Source organism: Physeter macrocephalus, chromosome 11, assembly GCF_002837175.3.
Source record: "Physeter macrocephalus isolate SW-GA chromosome 11, ASM283717v5, whole genome shotgun sequence".
Lineage (NCBI taxonomy): Eukaryota > Metazoa > Chordata > Mammalia > Artiodactyla > Physeteridae > Physeter > Physeter macrocephalus.
This window is the reverse complement of record NC_041224.1, coordinates 106,054,000-106,076,392: the sequence shown is the minus strand read 5'-3', so window position 1 is coordinate 106,076,392 and position 22,393 is coordinate 106,054,000. Positions and strand designations below refer to the sequence as shown.

The window sequence follows — 22,393 nt, the reverse complement described above, 5'->3', positions numbered from 1 at the left end:
TTTGATAAACAGAAGCAAAGCCAGGGATTAAAAAGGTTTTTTCCTTAATATTTTCTTGGATCCAGTCCTGTTTCTAAAAAGATTGATTTAGGACTCAAAGCAATCTGCATTTTATCACCCAGATTATTTTTTTTTCAAGTGAATTTTCAAATTGCTTTCCTATGAAACATAGTTTTATGTTAACATAGCTTCCCAATGAATCCATCAAGAAAGTTCAATATAGTTGCTTAATTTTAAGAAGCAACTTTTCATATTTTAAAAGTTGTGAGATTGGATGCCTCTTAAAATGAGTATGTACAGGCTTCCCTGGTGGCGCAGTGGTTGAGGGTCCGCCTGCCGATGCAGGGGACACGGGTTCGTGCCCCGGTCCGGGAAGATCCCACGTGCCGCGGAGCAGCTAGGCCCGTGAGCCAGGAAATAATTAATTAAATAAATTTTTAAAAAATGAGTATGTACATTCAGTATTTTTTCCCTCTCTTGCAAAACTGCTTGTAAAAATCAGTGGGACAATTTTTAATCAAATGTATCTTTGAATTTGCAAAAATATCTCTAAATACTAATATCAACAGTTCTTTTCAAAAGAAGATTGCAGAACCAATTATTGATTGCTACCATTGGTTCTACATATATAGAGGCTTTTGATTCCTGCTCTTTGTAAGCAGCAGTGCATATGGTGTTCCCCAACCTTTGGGCAAGGTTCTTAAACCTTACAGAGGTACTAATAACCCCTTTATGTGTTTTTTTTCCCTTTAGTTAAAGAATTGTTATTTAGTTAAATTTTGATAGTTTGGGTGACCCTATATATTGAATGAATCCTGTACAGCAGACTGGTTTATCATTTAGTCCCTTTATCATTTAGATCAGAAGTACTTGCTGTTACTAATTTTAATTGTCATACAGATAATCAGTATCCTTAAATGGACCATAAAGGGCAATTTGAAGAAAGTTAAGGACCATAAAGTGCAACTATGCAAATTTACCTTGGTAATTGGCACTCTATCTGCAAATTGTATTAGCAAAACAAGTGTTAACCATTTTATCTAGTTTGGCTTCTCCCAGACGCCTCAAGGCAACGTGTGTGGAGGGGTGCCTACAAATAACAATTAGAAATTGTCTCTTAACTTAGAAATAAAACACAAATTATAAGAATTTCGCTAGTTTATTTTAAAGCTCAACAGGATGAATTCCAACTACATCATGAAAATGGGTTTTGAGGGTATTTGACATAACACAGTTTCATATTTTCATTTTAATGTAAACCTGAATTAAACATGTCACATTGTCATTTTTTGCACTTTTTTTCCCTTATGTAGTTAAAGTCAGTAGTCTACTCATTTGTAAAATAAAGCTTTGACATTTAAAGAAATATATACTATTAAAATTAGATTAGGGTGAACTTAAAAAAATTAGTTTTTAATAGTATTTATATGTTAGAATTGTATACCATAGTCTTCAGTAATAAATTTAAGATAATTTCATTGTGTTAATTACTAAAAAAGAATGGTAAGATATAAAGTCTACTTGATGGGGTTGTACCGTCAATATAATCTGGCAAAAGTTTTGGTAGTTTTAAAAAATATTGGAAAATAGTTACCTAAATCATTCAAATATGGTTTCTCAGAAGGTTTTATAAAGAGTGAGGAAGAAATATCCAGGAATACATTTATAAGGTTCAGAGATGCCAGTTATTGAAGGCCTTGATTCTTGGAACAGTTTTTTAAATTCTGGTATTCATGAGTATCAGTAGTTGATATTCTGCTTATGCAGTATAATGCTTCAGTCCACACAAGGCCAAAGATAAATAAATTTTGTAAAGTCCTTTTCTACAAAACTGTACAGCATAATGTTACATAAGGGGTGTGTTCTGAAGGTTTACTCTGGATGATATACTGGGAAACTTAAAATTGAAATTGTAGAAGTTGTAGATTGTTTTAAGTCGGAGCATTCACAGAATTTTAGCAGACAGTTTCAGGGAGTCTCAGACATTGTAAAGCTCCAAAACATAGTATCCTATGAAATCAATCCCTTTTCTAGGAAAATCAAAGGTAACGAGGAAGAAACTTCATCTTGAAATTTTTCTGTTGTAGATGAAAAATAATGAAGTGGAAGAAAAAATATCTCCTGAGCCTTGAATGAAATTATAATGAGATTGCATGTTTAAAGTGAATTTGATAAATCAGTATTGTCAGTGGGGGGGGTGATCTTACTAGATTGCTCTCACCTATAAATTATTTCACATTATGGCATTTTTTATTCACATTATTTTGTGGGCAGCGATACCTGAAAATTAGTTGGTTTTCAGAATTTGATAATGAATATGCCTAAAATTATTTTTTATCTATCCAATTTTTAAGAGTGGAAACAGTTATGGTACATTAAATAAACATTCAGGAGAATTTAGGTTTTTACTAATACTTTTTTTTTTTTTTTTTTTTGCTGCATTGGTTCTTTGTTGCTGCGTGCAGGCTTTCTCTAGTTGCAGCGAGCGGGGGCTACTCTTCGTTGCGGTGCGCAGGCTTCTTATTGCAGTGGCTTCTCTTGTTGTGGAGCATGGGCTCTAGGCGCATGGGCCTCAGTAGTTGTGGCACTTGGGCTCAGTAGTTGTGGCACACAGGCTCTAGAGCGCAGGGTCAGTAGTTGTGGCTCACAGGCCTAGTTGCTCTGCGTCATGTGGGATCTTCCCGGACCAGGGCTTGAACCCGTGTCCCCTGCGTTGGCAGGTGGATGCTTAACCACTGCACCACCAGGGAAGCCCACTAATACTTTATTCTGGTTGTTTCTATCAATACTTTCGTAGTGGTTGAAATGTATTATTATTAATCAGGGTTTTTGAGGCCAAAGATCACTGTGTGATACATCTAGTCATTTAAGAAGCTTGCCTTTGAAAACCTGTACATTTAATAAATGCCTTGTAATGCTTATGTTTTAGCTTGGAGATTAGGATAGAGGGGGTTTTTTTTGTCTTATCTGTTTATGTTATTAGCTAATATGTGTCCAGAATGTTTTAATTTCTTTAAAATGGTATTTTAATTGCCTTTTATTTCTGACTAGTTTTTATATCAACACTTAGTGTCCAGATTTCTGATTCAGGGTGCAGCCATAATTCTCTTAGTGTTGAGTGCTTGTTCCTCTGGTAATAGTGAAACTTTCATGAAGACTTTTTAATGACTTGGGCTTTATCATTAGAGGATCAGCAGCTGTTTTGATGCCTCCTGTGATTTATTGTATAGCTTTCTTGTGGGGAAAATGGTTACTTAATTTGTAGCTGGTTCTTGGCAGGCTCAGCGGCCATGGCTCACAGGCCCAGCCGCTCCACGGCATGTGGGATCTTCCTGGACCGGGGCACGAACCCATGTCCCCTGCATCAGCAGGCGGACTCTCAACCACTGCGCCACCAGGGACGTCCTCTTGAAGCTTTTATACTGAGCTTCCTCTCATCTATTCCTTTGACTTTAAGGGTTATCGCAGTAGGTATGGTTTTTCTCTCTGTGTTTTTGCCTCATGTTTTCACATTGATGCACTTCGGCATTTTATAAGGCAAGGTCTACTTAAACTTCCTTAGAGGAATCTGAGTTTTTTAAGAGCCCATTTTTGCTTAAGCAGCAGTTAAGTTCTGTGGCACTAAAAAGTATTTATTACCAGTTGATCTTTTAAAATACATTTTTCTTGAGAGAACTAGAGCGTTTGACTTCCATTTGTGTTCAGGAGGCCATTACATAGATTGAAAGTAGACTGCATTTCTTCATTTTTGCTATGGCGATTTACCCCGGTCAGATGAACTAGTATGGTTCAAAAGGAAATTCCAGTGCCTTGGAGTGTAGGGAATGTGGAATGGCTAGCTCATTGGTTTGGAGACTGATGCCAGTGAGAGTGAGTAGATTGGAAGGTAGGTTAGATCTCTGAATTCAACAGGGCTGAGGCATGAGATGTTTCATACCTAAAAGATGTGGATAACTCACTTTTTTACCCCCAGAAATTGTACAAAGTAGCATCACCTTACACAAAAGAAAGTAGTTTCTGAACACTGATATTTTATAGTTTCTGGATCATTATACTTTGGAAAATTTTGGGCCAGAAGATGAAAAACTTTACATAAAAATGGAAGGAAGTAGTGATAATAAAAAGTTACTGTGGGGGACTTGCCTCGCAGCCAAAAAACCAAAACATAAAGCAGAAGCAATATTTTACCCCGGTCAGATGAACTAGTATGGTTCAAAAGGAAATTCCAGTGCCTTGGAGTGTAGGGAATGTGGAATGGCTAGCTCATTGGTTTGGAGACTGATGCCAGTGAGAGTGAGTAGATTGGAAGGTAGGTTAGATCTCTGAATTCAACAGGGCTGAGGCATGAGATGTTTCATACCTAAAAGATGTGGATAACTCACTTTTTTACCCCCAGAAATTGTACAAAGTAGCATCACCTTACACAAAAGAAAGTAGTTTCTGAACACTGATATTTTATAGTTTCTGGATCATTATACTTTGGAAAATTTTGGGCCAGAAGATGAAAAACTTTACATAAAAATGGAAGGAAGTAGTGATAATAAAAAGTTACTGTGGGGGACTTGCCTCGCAGCCAAAAAACCAAAACATAAAGCAGAAGCAATATTGTAACAAATTCAATAAAGACTTTAAAAATTGTCCACATTAAAAAAAAATCCTTAAAAAAAACGTTAACTTTACTAGGTATCTCTTTGAATTATAAAATTTCAGAGCTTTGCGGCTAGGCAGAGCAACAGTTGGTGGGTTGTTAATAGCTAAAAAGGTTCAGAACTAGAATTATAAGTTTTTTTCCTACAGGTATGTCTTAGCTTCATATGCTGCCACAGGCTTTTGTAAAAGTAACAGCATGGAATAGAGACTTTCTAGAACTGATGTCCATGTGGGAATTTTTTTTGTTGTATTTTGATTTTTCTCTTTACAAATGGAAGCATCAATACCAGGCCATCACTTTGGTATACCTTTAGCAATCACTGGGATATTTATCCAGTGGAAGCAGCAGTTGATCAATCAGTGATTTTTGAAAGCTAAATGTGTGCTAGGCAGTGGATTTAGGCAGTATTGAATAGTGAACAAGATAGTATTCTCTGTCCTGTTGGAGCTTTGAGTGGAGAGGATGCTAAATGTTGTTAGAATTGATAATGCTATGTACACCCAGCTAACACATGAAATACCCGTTTCTATAGGCCAAAAATGGTTAATACTGGCAATTTTATATGGTTTAATGTAATATTAAAAACTAGTGATAATTACTTGTATGCTTCTGTGGGTGAAAAGATCAGGGATTTAGCGACCAATAGCTCTGTTTGCAGACTTGGTTAATTGCAGTCTTTTGTAAGTACTTTATTTGGCTTATATGGGTTGCTTATTGTAGTGTATATGTGAAAAGAATAAGATCAAGGTAAAGGCCATTCATTGTAAAAAGGAATGTTCTGGGACTTCCCTGGTGGCACAGTGGTTGAGAGTCCGCCTGCTGATGCAGGGGACACGGGTTCGTGCCCCGGTCCGGGAAGATCCCACATGCCACGGAGCGGCTAGGCCTGTGAGCCGTGGCCGCTGAGCCTGCGCGTCCGGAGCCTGTGCTCCGCAATGGGAGAGGCCACAACAGTGAGAGGCCCGCGTACCGCAAAAAAACAACAAAAAAGTAATGTTCTGTTAATACTGCCATTGTACACAGAAACCTTTTATGTCCAGTGCTTAAGGCAACCAACCATATCATTGGATATGTGTGTGTATATGTAGTATTTTCTTGAAGAAAAGTAGCTGCAGTATTAAAAAATATCAGAGTAAACTGGCCTTTTGAATGAAATTAACTTAGCTTAGCAAAAAGAAATAATTGCAATGGACAATGAGTTATCATTTTACAGGGACACCGTTGTTGGAATCTTCCTGACTTAGTTGTGAAGGAATTCTGTTTTCCTTTTATCCAATAGGATGTACAGTTACCCAGCACGTGTTCCTCCTCCTCCTCCTATTGCTCGGGCTGTAGTGCCCTCAAAACGCCAGCGTGTATCAGGAAACACCTCACGAAGGGGCAAAAGTGGCTTCAATTCTAAGAGTGGACAACGGGGATCTTCTAAGTCTGGAAAGTGTATGTATTATTATTGCAGCTTTGTGATTCTGATATTTTTTGTATGTTGAAATATGGAAATTAGTGCAGTTAATAATGTTCAGGTTTTGTACAAATAACTTTGCATAATCAAAATAATAGAAGATGAGAAAATAGTGATTAAGGGGCCAACTTCCAGGCAGCCTTCTATCCTTAAGACCTTGGTAATTTGAAAAAAATCATTAGATTTTTAGGGAGTTGAGGGGCAGCCATTCATTGTGTAAAATATGTTGGTAAAACAGTACAGAAAGTGCTTTTAAAATAGAATTGAGGTCTTTAGCAGACCTACAAAAGTAAGAATGCTGTTGCTAAGGGAATAGGCACATTAGATTCAGTTTTCAGCTACCATCTAAAAGATGGGTGGCCCCCATAACTAGGACAGTCTGGTACAGGCTCCATTTCTCTCCAAGGATCTCATGTTGACTGCTATTGTATAGTCTGGTGGGGGAGTGTGTTTGGTTAACTGGTAGCTTCTGGTACATTTGATTCTAATCTAGGGTTTTGTTTGTATTAAAGTGAAAGGAGATGACCTTCAGGCCATTAAGAAGGAGTTGACCCAGATAAAACAAAAAGTGGATTCTCTACTGGAAAGCCTGGAAAAAATCGAAAAGGAACAGAGCAAACAAGGAGGTAAATGGTCCTTTTGCTTGTTGGGTGTAAAGTAGAGTTAGCTATCTAAGATAGTTGAAAGTATATGTTGGAATAGTGGGATATAAAGCAGTTTAATGTGAAACTTGTGAAATTTGAATTGGGAAGGGCATTTGTGTGGGAGGATTTAGACTTGTGCTGCAGTTCTATGATCATCAGTGGGGATTGTCTACATCCTGTGGACATTACTTGCCCCTAGACAGACTTGTCCTTCTCATCCGCAGTAGAGATGAAGAATGATAAGTCAGAAGAGGAGCAGAGCAGCAGCTCCCTGAAGAAAGATGAGACTAATGTGAAGATGGAGTCTGAGGGGGGTGCAGATGACTCTGCTGAGGAGGGGGACCTACTGGATGATGATGATAATGAAGATCGGGGGGAAGACCAGGTGAAAACCACGGGAAAGGAAAGAAAGAGGTGGTGGAGGGGGGATCAGGGACACATGGAGTGCCTCTAACTCCATCCTATTTGTGTCTGTTTCTCACAGCTGGAGTTGATCAAGGATGATGAAAAAGAGGCTGAGGAAGGAGAGGATGACAGAGACAGCGCCAATGGCGAGGATGACTCTTAAGCACATAGTGGGGTTTAGAAATCTTGTCCCATTATTTCTTTACCTAGGCGCTTGTCTAAGATCAAAATTTTCACCAGATCCTCTCCCCTAGTATCTTCAGCACATGCTCACTGTTGTCCCCATCCTTGTCCTTCCCATGTTCATTAATTCATATTGCCCTGCGCCTAGTCCCATTTTCACTTCCTTTGATGCTCCTAGTAGTTACGTTAAGTCTTACCCTGTAATTTTTGCTTTTAATTTTGATACCTCTTTATGACTTAACAATAAAAAGGATGTGTGGTTTTTATCAACTGTCTCCAAAATAATCTCTTGTTATGCAGGGAGTACAGTTCTTTCCATTCATACATGAGTTCAAGTAGTTGCTTCCCTAACTACAGAGGCAGTCTCATTAGTTGAGTAGCACCTGAGAGCAGCTTTGAATTAGAGGTATGCGTGTTATACCCCACATAAGAGTGCTGTGTGGGGCTGTTCAACACAAATGTAACGATGTATTTTTGTGAATGAGAGTTGGCATGTCAAATGGATCCTCTAGAAAAATAATTAGTGTAATAGTCTTAAGATTTGTTTTCTAAAGTTGATACTGTGGGTTATTTTTGTGAATAGCCTGATGTTTGGGACCTTTTTTTCTCAAAATAAACAAGTCCTTATTAAACCAGGAATTTGGAGAAAAAATAAACACCCTGGTTTTTTATTTTTGTATTTTATAATTGTTTACTTCAAATTCTTCATTTCACAGCGGCCTCTACAAAACCCCTAGAATATTTTTCTTTGAGTCATAATTATTATGCATACCAACATACACTACTCAAATTATGTTTCATTGGGGTGGGTGTTGAATTAAGGAGACAGGTAACTTTGATGTGACGTGGAAATTCTTTTGTGAAAATGGCTTTTAGATCCTAATGAAAAAGTTCGGGAACTGCATTAAGCCTTTTCTTCAATGCTTTGTGGTCCAGTTGGCACCTTTTTTGAGATTTTTTTTGTCGTGTGCTGAACTGTTTCAACCTTAAATAGAAAGAGGCTCAAACATGTCAAGATTTTAGGAAAAGTGAAACAACTGGAGAATAAAACCTGTATTTTCTTCCATTTTGTTCTTTTAATTGCTGTTCATAGCCCCAGTTACCAAATGGATTCTGAGTCTGTGCCTCAGTGTTACTGAAAATAGGAGAGCTTTTTATTTCCTGGTCTTTTGTAGCCTGTGCCTTCCTAGGTAACTGAGGACACAGAGTTACACATTTATTTCACTTTCAATTAATTCAATCCATAGAAACTAATTTTAGGCATGGTACTAGTTAGCACCCAAACTTCTAAGGCTGGACTTATTAAACAGCTTTCAGTTTTGTGATGCTTGCCTTGTCCTGAAAGGTCCAGTTTATTTGTTTTATACTTCAGTTTTTCCTGCAGAGCAGGACAAAAGCAGTTAGTTTTGGGCTGTTATCACTCACACAAACCTTGGATTCCCCAGAAAGTTGCTGCTGTTTCAAAGGCGTTTATATACAACCTAGTACGGGCAGAAGTCATATCCTATTTATAAAGATTTCATAAATCATTTTATATAATAGGTGACAAAGTAGAATAGAAGGGAAAGGCTGATCTGTGGACTGCCCTTGGATCTCAGATTCACAGTACATATGTAGCTTTTGTGTGATAATTTGGTCAAAAATACTTTTTACCACCTTGTTTTCTGATCTTATATGTTCTCATATGTTATACAAACTCACTTTTAGCACATAACTGATGACAAGAAAACTAGATTCTTAGAAGAAGAGTCAAAGTTCTAAGACTAAGATGCTAATAAAACCTGTTTGAGATAATGTTAGCCATCAGTATTTAGAAGTACTGGACCAATTAGCCCAGGCATGCAAGCATCTATTTTTAATTGCATATGAAACCAAGTATTGAAAAAATTGTGGAAAGCTCAAAACAAAGTAAAATATGGTGATGCGTTTGTTTGGATATAAAATTTAGAATAATGGGTTTTCTCAGTATGCCATGAAATCTAAGAAAATAGCAAAGATTTTAAGAATGCAGTTTCCAACAAAGGTTGGAATGCAAGAGAAAAGGTTGGACGATTGAAAAGAAATCCCTTTGAAACATTTCTAATGGTACGTAATTTATTTAATTGGTAAACTGTTCTTTGGAGCTCACTGGCTTAGGGTACTTTGTAATTTGCTGTTACCTAACCAGTGAAAGGAGCAAACTTGATGTCAAGTTGGGGTGGATGACAAATTTGGAATGCTTGAAAAGGGGGTTCCCATTAGATTTCAGTTCAGATGTTACTCCAGCATCTGAAACCTGCAAGGATTATAAATAGACCTAGTACCAGTCAATGCATGTTTTAAAGCCCCTGTTTTATAGAGGGAACTGGGTGTGAAAAGGGAAATAATGCAAACAGGAACAACAAGATTATGGTAAATTGGAAGGGAATAAACTGAAGTCAGATGAGGACTGAGAATGTAATGGAAGGAGTAGAAGAAAAATAACCATCATTTGAGTCATACAGTAGACATAAAATGTCCATAAAGGAATCTTCTGGACACCTTAGCAGTATGTTCAAAAGAGTAAGTAGGGATAGCAAAGCCCCAGGGGTATGATACAGAAAGTAAAGAAACAGGTGACAATCTATACTTCACAAGTACTAGTGTTTTTTTAGTTAACCCAGATGAAATGATGGGATGTGTTATGGAAATCGTTGGGGAATAGGAAATAGCTGTATTTTTAAAGAGATAGTTTAAAAATGTACTTTGTTCTGAGAACACATTGCTGGCCTGTGACCACACTGACCGACCATTTATGGGCTAATTTTACTTTCAGGAGAGAACCAGGAAGCATCATTATTGACTGTGGTGGCCTGGGAGAATGAAGGACTTAGCCAGATTAAGATCAGTGACAGTTGACCTTTTTATTTAATAGGAGGAAAATGCAGCTGCACCAATGTCAAGTGGGGTTTGAATTTTGGGACCCTAGTTCAGATCAGCCTGGCCAAGAAAATGCATTTCAGTTGAATTTAGAGGGATCAAAGAAAAAAGTAGCAGTACCCTGAATACTTGAAGAAACCACTTAACAATAGTAAACAGATGTGACATAGAAATGAGTGATGAGTAAATGTTATATATAATATGCAGAGTGGGGCTACTAAGTAATTTAAAGTACCTCACTTGCTTTATCAATGCTCTACCTCACAGAACAGGTATTTATACCATGATGTTTGTTTGACTAATAAGGGACACTATGTTGGAGAACTTTCCATGTTTAGAAAGACCTTAGGGATAAAGTAAAAACTTGGCAGTTAAGCTGTGTAGAGAAAAGGCTGGGTATAGATGTCTACCTGACTGGGATGACAGAATTCCAAATGTTCAGAGAAGAGACTAAATTAGGGGTTTTGGAAGTTCCAAGTTATTCTGATTTTTCTAATCAAATTAAACATTAGAATTAAAGTAAATCAAGGAGAAAGCCTCAAAACAGTAGGTGGTTTCATTAGTAACTTTCAAGTTTATCAAAAAAATTTTAGAACCTCAGTTAAGAAAAGCGGGACCTGTTCAGACGGTGTTGAAGAATTAAAGCCCTGTTGTGAGCTGCAGTGGGACTCTGCCCCCACCACTTATATTAGAACTATAAAACACAGTAGGAAGAGAGAAGGGATAATGTAATGCCAAAAAAGAGCGGTTAATGGGAAGGAGTTGTAGCCCAAGGTGTGTGGGGAATAAGAAACTGCAGCATGGTCCACTAGATCTTTATGTGATGATGGAAATGTTTCATCATGCATTGACCAGTATGGTAGCCCAGTGGCTGAGGCCTTGAAATGTGGCTAGTGTGGGGAATTCCCTGGCGATCCAGTGATCAGGATTCCAGGCTTTCACTGCTGGGGGCCCAGGTTCGACACCTGGTCGGGGAACTAAGATTCCGCAAGCCAAACAGCCAAAAAAAAAAAAGGAATTTAATGGAAATGTTTCATCATGCATTGACCAGTATGGTAGCCCAGTGGCTGAGGCCTTGAAATGTGGCTAGTGTGGGGAATTCCCTGGCGATCCAGTGATCAGGATTCCAGGCTTTCACTGCTGGGGGCCCAGGTTCGACACCTGGTCGGGGAACTAAGATTCCGCAAGCCAAACAGCCAAAAAAAAATAAGGATTTTAATTTTCTTTACTTTTAAATAGTCACATGTAGTATGTGGCTACGTTCTTGGGTAGTGTAGTATTAGAGAATACTGAGCAGTTTCTAAACAAGTACAGATACAGATTACTAACAAACTTATGTGAACAAATGTGACTGTTTCCAAGATGTTTCATATCCTGAGTTCATTATTTCTAGGCCCTAGGCACTAGCACTGAAGACTTTCCTAGAACATTGAACATTACCTGGAACATCCCTACAAGATCCCTAGCATGAGAACATCTACAACTGCAGGCCTAATCCATGTTGCTCACACCTTGATTTAGCAAGGCCTCTTGTAAAATAAAATATATTTGTAAGTGGTAACCTGCCTTGTCAGCTGGGTGGCCCAAGGCTCAGGCAGATATTACCATTTATAGAGAGTTTTAGATGCATCCAGCATGATGCTAGGCAAGCCTTTAACATACGCAGTCTTACTTCATTCTCACACAATTCTATTACATATGTATGGAAGTGGTAGTTGCTGTTTCAGAGAGATTAAATATCTTTAAAGCCCCATAGTTATTAAATGATGCCAACATTTCAATCTGTGATCTGACTTAACATCCCTGGATTTCGGACCTTAGGAGAGGGAATGGTGTATTTGAACCCACGTCCTGAATCCTAGAAAATGACAAAACTATTTCCAAATTACAGTAACCTACTGTCTGCACCTACTCTCTTAAACGTAACAAAAGAGGAAAAATATCTTCATTTTTCTTTCCATTCTGTCCGCTGAGTACTAGAGTGGTTCATAGACCTAATCATTGGAAAAGCACATCGTTGAAAAAATGCCTGGCTAAGAGCTGAAATGCTGCTGTTTTATGCTACATGGTTGGGCTTTAGAAATGTAGGAAGAATACAGAAAATACATTCTCTCTCACCCATTTTCCTTTGCTCTTCCTGGGGCACCCAGAACCCCTATTTTAGACCATTTCTTCCACTTCAAACAACAAACTTTCCAAATACCTTGTAAAAATTATTCTTTGTCAGGATAGTACAACGACTACACATCCCTTGAGGCTGCATGACTCATAAGAAGCACCTGGCAGTGCCATTGCAAGATGAGTCCCTTCCAAAAGGACTCTTCATCTGGAAGGGGTTTGATGACACAGATTGGCTCACCTTTGCAGACCCACACAAGCCACAATAATGAGTTGCTGTCATGGCTATGAGACACATTGGGGGTGGGAGGAAGGTGAGCCTGCTGATTTCCAACTTGGTCCTTGGTTAACAGCTTTACTAGTTCCCAACCAAACTTAGAAGTGGACCTTGATGTCTGATGTTTTTTTTTGTTTTTGTTTTTTTTGTTGTTTGTTTTTTTGCCTGTTTTGTCTCTGCCTTCAAGGATACTTGCTCCAGAGTTATGAATGTAATACTTCAAACGCTGTCTTGGTCTTGCTGGGAGAAATTACGCTAACCAGAGAGCTTGTAGTGGACCAGGTGGGTCTGCTAAATAGCTGTCTAGAGCCAGCTTCCAGCCCAACCTCACCCACAAAATTCCTCTCCCCGCTTGGAACCTGTGTGTGATTACTTTTTGTTAGTTTCCTCATCCAGCCAAATCTGTCCTTTCCCCAGAATTTTATATGCACTCTTCACAAAAGCTGTTGGGTAGCAGCAGCTAGGTCATTCCCAGGTCCCAGAAGTTGCTGGCGTTTAATTGCCAGGAAGTTGTCTGCATAACTGCTGGAAATGCTGTGATGGTCTGCACTGTCCTTTCCAGGTCCCCCATCTTGGACTGACACACAGTGTTTTTCCAGCTAGAGGTATTCCAACTCTCTCTGCCTTGGGCAGAGGAACAGCCTTTGGCAGAATCTACTCCCCCAGGGGAAGTCTAGCAGCATCCTCACTTTGTTTTCTCATGACACTTTTGGAGACAGCCTCAGTGTTTGCTGTCAGTGTTTTCATTCCCTCTTAACTGGGCACACAATCCTGATCCATTCTGGTGGGGCCCTGCTGTCTACCCCTCAGCCTGGGATCAGGCATGTGGCAGGCACTCCTCTGAAGTTGTACTGTCTTGTCCTCCTAAGCATCCACCTGAGTTTAAGTATATACATCTTTCCTTCAAAATATTAACACCCTCAGCAGAGTCCCTCACTTTCTCAAGGATTCTGCATTCTTTTCTGCAAATGACTCAACGGTTCGTTTTCCCAAAATCTCTACAGACCGTGAGAAGTTTTGTCTTAGCTTTGGTGTATCTGGAGTCCTGTTTCAACTTTTTTCCACCGAGATGGCAGCCTCTTGCCTGCCCTTTGTACGCTTGTTTTTCATTTTGCCTCCCTTGCATTGCCCTTTGGGTGTTTTTTCTTCATTGGTGGTTCCCTAGCCATGTTCTCCCCCTGCTCCCTTTTTGGCAACTTTATGGCAGTCTTCAATTCTTTCCTTAAGCAATATTGGTACTTCGCAGCTTCAGAATATCCCAGGCACAATTCAGTTGCAACATGGCCACACACCATTTTTCCTAAGAAATGTGCTAGTGAAACTAACAACCGAAGTTAACAATATGTATGCTTTTGCATCTAGCTATGTAAACACATAATTATATTTGTTCAGAAGTAAAGATGACACACCATATTTTAATAGCTACTTTTAAAGCTTATGTGCCTCCTAAATATCTGTTCTTATTTCTTATTTCTTTGACTCCCACCATCCCAGTCCATGCTAAAATGTGCTAGTGAAACTAACAACCGAAGTTAACAATATGTATGCTTTTGCATCTAGCTATGTAAACACATAATTATATTTGTTCAGAAGTAAAGATGACACACCATATTTTAATAGCTACTTTTAAAGCTTATGTGCCTCCTAAATATCTGTTCTTATTTCTCTCCATCTTGACTCCCACCATCCCAGTCCATGCTACCATCACCTTTCTCCTGGCTTAGTACCCTCCTGTATACCCACATCCACTGTGATCCTTTTCCCATCACTTCACACACCAGCCATAGTAATCTTTTCAAAACACACATGTAATGATGGCACGTCTCAGCTTAAAACCCCCCTGGCTTTACTTGTCCTTAGGATAATGATAGAACTTCTTAACACAGTGTACATGGACAAAAATGTTCTTCCCTTGCCCATCTGTCCAGCCTCTACCATTTGCTCCTGCACTTTGCCTTTTGCAACCATATGGGACTTTTCTTTGTCCCTCTTATTCCCCATGCTCTCCCCCTCCACCTTTGCCCATTTGTCCCTAGCTAACTTCTATTCATCCTTAGAGTTTAGCTCAAGTGTCACTCCCTACCTTTCTTAAGTAGACCAATAGGCTCTCATAGAACCAGGAGTCTCTTTGTAGCACTGATTACAGTCACACTCATCAATTTGTATTGATTATTTGATTAATAAGTTTTTCTTTTAGAATGGAACTCAATGAGAGCAGGAACCACATCTATTACTGTTCACCAGTATATCCCAAGTGCTTAACATAGTATCTGAAACACAAATATATGTTGGATGAATGAATGAATGAAGAAGGGAAAGGAAGAAGGTGGGGAGGGTTAGCCCTGAGTGAGGCAGTCTTGGATACAGGCAGCAGGAATGCCAAGCAAGGCTGAAGAACTGACTTCACTACACACCTGGAAGAATGTTGTAATGCCTGTGCCTGTCTCAAGGAGGTGCTTTCCTAACGGGTGAATTTTGGTGCCTTTGCTTCCACTGTAATGTTTCACAATCCTCTCCCAATGTCAGCCTCCAACAAATCCCTCAATAATCTGTGTCTGATGCCAAGGATGATAGAGAAAGGGCATTATCCAGAAAGATAATATACCTATTGCAATTAACCTTTCAATACCTTTAAGTCTGATTTCCCTTACATAGCCCACTCTCCCATTAGTAAGCAGATCTTCTACTCCTCAACACCTGCATTCTTTAATTTTTAAAATTATATATATATACTATAGAATGCATACATTTTAAGCATACAGTTTGGTGAAGATTTGCAAAGTGAACATGTCTGTTTAAGCACCACCCTGATCAGGATATGGAACATTACCAGTAACCCCAGAAACCTCCTTCATGCCCCCTCCAATCATTACAGCACTAGGTAACCACTATTCTGACTTCTGTCACCATAGATAGATTTTGTCTGTCTTTGAACTATGTGTAGATGTAATAGTATTGTATCGTGGAAGTTTGGGCTCCCCCGAGAAAACACTTGGATGCAGTAGTTTATTGGGAGGGATGATCCCAGGAGACAGGAGTGATGAAGTGGGGAGAGTGAGACAGTTAAGAAGGAAACGCCAATATAAAGGTGTGTTATTGAGATTGGACACATAATGCTTCCCAGAATTATCTGAAGGTTGGGAGAATGGGAGGCTGGAATACTTATCCATGGGCTCCTCTTCCCCATTCACTGAGGGATGCCACAAGAAGGTTAACTTCTATACAATTCTGGGCTGTAATTGATCTTAGGCTCCAGCAGCAATGAAGGACATTTGGATTATTTTCAGTTTGGGATAATGTCTTTGGAGAACACATATGTACACATTTGTACACATTTCTGTTGGGTATATAATTGGGTGGAATTGTTGGATCATATGCTATGTGTATATTTAGCTTTAACAGATATTGCAAAACACTTTTCCAAAGTGATTGTACTAATATATATTCTTACCGGCTGTAAATGAAATTTTCAGTTGCTCCACATCCTTGCCAGCACTTGATATTGTTAGTCCTTTTAATTTAAGGTTTTTTTGATGAGTATGTAGTGGTATCTCACTTTGTGTTTGTTTGCTTTTTGGTAAACTTTTTATTGAAGTATAATTTACATATAGAAAAGTGCACAAATCGTGTATAGCTGTTACTTTTCACACACTGAATACACACAAAATAGGTAGAAATCAAGAATTGGAAAATCAGCACTAGAGCCCCATACATGCATGCCCTCTTCCCATCACTATACCACCATCCCAGGAACATGTTATCCTGACACCATAGATTCTTTTTGCCTGATTTTGAACTGCAAATAAATGGTATAATATATAATATTACGTAGTTTTTTGTGTCTGGCTTTTTGATCCAACATTATGTTTGTGCAATTCATCTATATTGTTGCATGTTGTAGTTCATACCGTTGTATACTATTACGTTGTAAAAATATATTGCAATTTATTCGTTCTGTGAATAGGTATTTGGACTGTTTTTGATTTTAGCTGTTATGAATAAAGCTGCTACGAACATTCTAGAGCATGTCTTTTTGAACATATGTATCTATTCTGGTTATGAAACTAAGAATGAAATCACTGGGATAAAGAGTATTCCCCACACCCTTGCCTACCTAGATTCTCTCTAATTTTAAAGGTGCCTAGTGGAATCACATTAAATTATTTTTCTTTAAAAAAGCTTTTAATGTTGGAATCATGTTAGATTTACAGAAAAGGTGCAAAGACAGTACAGAGAACTCCTTGTATATCCCTCATCCAGTTTCCCTTAATATTAACATCTTAACAGTACCATAGCACATTTATCAAAACTCAGAAACCAACACTGGTACAATACTATTAAACTCCAGACCTTATTCAGACTTCACCAGTTTTTACATGCACGTGTGTGTGTGTGTTTCTGCACAATTTTGTCACATGTATAAATTCATGTAACCACCACCACAATCAATATAAAGAAGTGTCCCATCACCACAAAGGAACGCTCGTACTATTTATTGTCTCATCACACACACACACCCCATCCTCCCACTACCATCCCTAACTGCTGGAAACCACTAATCTGTTCCTGGTCACTAATTGTGCCATTTCAAGAAGTTATATAAATGGCATTGTACAGTGTGTAACTTTTTGAGAATGGCTCTTCCTTACCCCACAGCACAATGCCCTTGAATTCCATCCAAGTTGTTAACGTGTATCAATAATTTGTTCCTTTTTATTGCTGTGGATGTACCAGTTTGTTTAACTATTTATCTGTCGAAGGACATTTGGGATGTTTCCAGTTTGGAGCTATTACAAATAAGGCTGCTATGAATATTCATGTATCAGTTTTTGTGGACATTTGGTGGTGACTGGTGAGTAGTATGGTAAGTATGTGTATGTTTATTTTTATTAAAAAGTGCCAAACTATTTCCCAGAGATGCTGTATTACTTTACATTCCCATCGACAGTGTATAAGACATCAAGTTTCTCTGCATTCTTGCCAGGATTTGGGATTGTCACTAGATTTTATTTTCACTTTTCTAATAGGTATGCAATGGTTTTCTGTTTCTGTTTGGTTGTTTGTATTTCCCTAATGGCTAATGCTGTTGACCATCTTTTCATGTGCTTATCTGCTATCCATACATCTCTCTTTGGTGAAATATCTGTTCATGTTTTTATCCATTTTATAATTGGATTCTTTTTAAACTGCTGAGGTTTGAGAGTTCTTTATATATTCTAGATACATGTCCTTTTGATGGTTTGCAAATATTTTCCCCCAGTCTGTAGCTTGTCTTTTCATCTTCTTAATAGAGCCTTTTGTAGAACAAAGGTTTTAAATTTTGGTGAAGTCCAGTAATCAATTATTTTCTTTTATTGTCATGCTTTTAGTGTCATTTCTTTTCTTTTTTAAAAAATTTTATTTATTTGGCTGCACCAGGTCTGAGTTGCGGCATATGAACTCTTAGTTGCGGCATGTGGGATCTAATTCCCTGACCAGGGATGGAACCTGGGCCCCCTGCATTGGGAGCACAGAATCTTAGCCACGGGACCACCAGGGAAGTCCCTTAGTGTCATTTCTAAGAATTCTTCACCAAGACCTAGGTCCTGACAATTTTCTTCTATGCTTTTCTCTTAAAAGTATTTTTTTTTTTTTTTTTTTTGCGGTACGCGCGCCTCTCACTGTTTGTGGCCTCTCCCGTTGCGGAGCACAGGCTCCGGACGCGCAGGCTCAGCGGCCATGGCTCACGGGCCCAGCCGCTCCGTGGCACGTGGGATCCTCCCGGACCGGGGCTCGAACCTGTGTCCCCTGCATCGGCAGGCGGACCCCCAACCACTGTGCCACCAGGGAAGCCCCTTAAAAGTTTTATAGTTGTACCTTTTAAGTTTAAATCTATGATCCATTTAAAATTTTTTGTATTGATATAAGATGTGAGGTTTAGATTGAAGGATGTTATTGTTTGTTTGTTTGTTTTTAACCTATGTCTATTCAATTATTCCAGCACCATTTGTTGAAAAGACTATCCTTCCTCCACTGAAATGCTTCTGCACCTTTGTCAAAAATCAATTGAGCATACTTGTGTGAGTCTGTTTCTGGGTTCTCTCTTTTGTTCCATTGTTCAGTGTATTTATCCATTTGTCCATATCATACTTTTGTTAACTGTAGCTGTATAAAAAGTCTTAAAATTGGGTAGAATGTTTCCTTCCACTTATTCTTTTAGTTTTTTCAAACTTGTTTTAGTTATTTCCTTTGCATTTCCATATACATTTTAGAATATGCTTGTCTGTATGTTAAAAATCTTACTTGGATTATGATAGGAAATGTGTTAAATCTGTAGATCAATTTAGGAAAATTGACATCTTTACCATGTTGAGTCCTCCAATCCATGAACATGGCATGACTTTCCATTTGTTTAGATCTTTTATTTCTTTCATCAATGTTTTGTAGTTTTAAGCATATAGCAAAGCAGATTCTGTACAGGTTTTGCTAAATTTACATCTAAGTATTTTGGAGCAATTGCAAATGGTATTTTATTTTAATTTCAGTTTCTACATGTTCATTGCTAGTATGTAAAATATAGTTCATTTTTATATCTGATCTTTCATCTTGCAACCTTACTGAACTCTCTTATTCTAGGAGTTTTGTGTTTTTTTGTAGCTTCATTGAGAAATGAATTTTCTCAATGCATTTTCTCAATGCTAATTTTGTAGATTTATGTGCCGAGACAGTCATGTCATCAGCAAATAGGGATTTTCTTCCTTTCCAATATGTATGCCTTTTGTTTCCTTTTCTTGCATTCTTGCACTGGCTATGATTTCTAGTACTATGATGCATAAGGGTGGTAAGAACAGACATCCTTGCTTTGTTCCCAATTTTAGGGGGGAAAATACTCAGTCGTAATTATGATATTAGCTGTAGGATTTTCACAGATGTTGTTTATCAGGTTGAGATAATTTCCCTCTATTCCTAACTTGCTGAGAGTGTTTTTTCATGAATGAGTGTTGAATTTTGTCAAGTGCTTTTTGTGCACCAATTGATATTATTGTGTGACTTTCTTCCTCAGCCTATTAATATGGTAGATTCCAACAACTGTGTTCCAAATAGTGAACCAATCTTGCATTCCCAGAATCAACACCACTTAGTCATAGTGCATAATTCTCTTTATATATGGTTAGATTCTGTTTGCTAATATTTTGTTGAAAAGTTTTGTGTCTATATTCTTGACAGATTTTTTTTTTTAAGTATGGTCTTTTTCTTTTTTTTCCATTTTCCTTTTTTATTGTTTTGTTTTTGGTATTGTGGTAATACTGGTCTCATAAAATGAGTTGGAAAGGTTTTGTATTTTCTTGAAGAGATTATGTAGAATAGATGTGAATTCTTATTTAAATATTTGGTAGAATTGTCCACTGAAACCATCTAGACCTAGAGATTTACTTTTAAGGATTTTTTTAAGCTAGGAACTCAGTTATCCATTTTGTTTTGGGTGATTTTAATAGTTTGGTTTTTTTTTTAAGGAATTGATCCATTTTATTTAAGTTGTTGAATTTATGTGTGTAGAGATGTTTGACCTGTTCTCTTACTATCCTTTTGAAGTCTGTGGGCTCTGTAGTGGCCACTGTTTCATCCTTGATGTTGGTAATTTGTGTCTTCTCTCTTTTTTCCCTTGTCAGTCTTGCTAGAGGTTTATCAAGATTGTTGATCTATTTAAAGAGGCACTTTTTTGTTCAATTTTCTCTTATTCTATTTTCAATTTCATTGATTTCTGCTCTCATCTTTATTATTCACCTTCTTCTGCTTGCTTTGGTTTTTTTTTTTTTTTTTTGCTCTTTTTCTAGTTTCTTGAGATATAAGTATTTACTGCTGTAAATTTCCCTTTCTCTCTGCTTTAACTATGTCCCACAAATTCTGGTATGTTGTATTTTCATTTTTATCCAGTTTAATGTAATTTTAATTCCTCTTGAGACTTCTTTTTTCATCCATGGATTATTTAGATTTGTTTTGCTTAATGTCCAAGTGTTTGTATGTCTTCCGATTTTCATTCTGCTATTGATTTCTAGTTTGTTGCCATCATGATCAGGGTACATATTCTGTATTATTTCAGTTCTTTTAAAGTTGCTGAGGTTTGTTTTATGACCCAGGAAATGGTCCATCTTGGTAGGTGTTCCATTGATGCTTAAAAAGAATGTGTATTCTACTCTGTTGTTTGGTGGAGTGTTGTATAAATTTCAGTTAGGTCCTGTTGGTTAATGGTGTTATCCAGATAGTCCATATCTTTGTTTTTTTGTTTGTTTGTTTTTGCTGTACGCGGGCCTCTCACTGACATGGCCTCTCCTGCTGCAGAGCACAGGCCCCAGACGCGCAGGCCCAGCGGCCATGGCCCACAGGCCCAGCTGCTCCGCGACACATGGGATCCTCCTGGACTGGGGCACGAACCCGCATCCCCTGCATCGGCAGGTGGAACCCCAACCACTGCGCCACGAGGGAAGCCCCATATCTTTGTTTTTAATCTAATAGTTATGTACATTGCTTAGAGAGGGATATTGAAGTTTCTAACTATAATTGTGATTTTATCTATTTCTCATTTCGGTCTATCAGTTTTTTGTTTGTTTAATATATTTTATTTATTTATTTATTTTTGGCTACATTGGTTCTTCATTGCTGCGTGCAGGCTTTCTCTAGTTGCAGCAAGCGGGAGCTACTCTTTGTTGCTGTGCGTGGGCTTCTCATTGCAGTGGCTTCTCTTATTGCAGAGCATGGGCTCTAGGCACATGGACTCAGTAGTTGTGGCACATGGGCTTAGTTGCTCCTTGGCATGTGGGATCTTCCTGGACCAGGGCTCGAACCCATCTCCCCTGCATTGGCAGGTGGATTCTTAACCACTGCGCCACCAGGGAAGCCCGGTCCATCAGTTTTTGCTTCATGCATTTGAACCTCTATTATTTGGACCATACATGTTTAGGATTGCTATGTTTTCTTGATGGATTAGACCATTTACACTTAATGTTATTATTGGTATGTTAGGGCTTTAGTCTGCTTTTTTTTTTTTTTCTGTTTGTTTCCTCTCTATTTTGTTCTCCCCATCTCCCCATTTTCCTGACATCTTATGGGTTACTTGAACACTTTTTAGAATTTCATCTTGATTTAGCTCTGGTAGTTTTTGTGGGTAATTTGGTTAACTTAAAATGTTTTTAGAAATAGTCTTTTTAAAAAATTGTGGCAAAATATACATAAGATAAAATTTACCATTTTAACCATTTTAAAGCATATTGTTCTGTGGCATTAAGTACATACATTCACATTGTTGTGCAACCATCACCATCATCCATCCCCAGATCTTTTTCATCTTCCCCAGCTGAAACTCTACTCATTTAAGTACTAACTCCCCTTACTCCCTCCTCCCAGCCCCTTTCTGTCTCTATGAATTTGACTACTTTAGGTACCTCATATAAGTAGAATCATACCATATTTGTTCTGTCATGACTGGCTTATTAGCATAATGTCTTCAAGGTTCATCTATGTTGCCGCATGTGTCAGAATTTCCTTCCTTTTTAAAGCTGAATAATATTCCACTGTATGGTGTGAAGTGTTTCTGACACTAAATATATGTGTTTTTTTCTAGCACCAACCAGTTCATTCTGGTTCTCCAACATTGACTGGATGTCCAATAATTCAATTCTGACAGTAACTCCTGGAGTTAGTGCAGACCCCACAGGTTAAGGACTTAATTCCAGAAGGCTTCAGACCCCAGATGAAAATGCAGTGCCCAAATTAGCCACTCT

At 38.2% G+C, this 22,393-nt stretch overlaps 1 protein-coding gene across 14 annotated transcripts in view; it reads left to right on the top strand.

Annotated features, from left to right (window-relative positions):
• HNRNPC (heterogeneous nuclear ribonucleoprotein C) overlaps positions 1-7,994 on the top strand; it is a 46,046-nt gene extending 38,052 nt beyond the window's left edge. For 10 of the 14 annotated variants that reach the window (XM_007104798.2, XM_024118347.3, XM_007104799.3 and 7 more), the window contains 4 exons: positions 5,931-6,088; positions 6,623-6,736; positions 6,979-7,139; positions 7,239-7,994. In XM_007104798.2, coding sequence (XP_007104860.1) covers positions 5,931-6,088; positions 6,623-6,736; positions 6,979-7,139; positions 7,239-7,322 — 517 coding nt within the window. In that variant the 3' untranslated portion in view covers positions 7,323-7,994. Of the gene's footprint in view, positions 1-5,930; positions 6,089-6,622; positions 6,737-6,978 lie in introns of all 14 variants that reach the window. The other 4 variants (XM_024118353.2, XM_024118357.3, XM_024118352.3 and 1 more) reach the window with 2 other exon arrangements.
• The last annotated feature ends 14,399 nt before the right edge of the window (positions 7,995-22,393 follow it).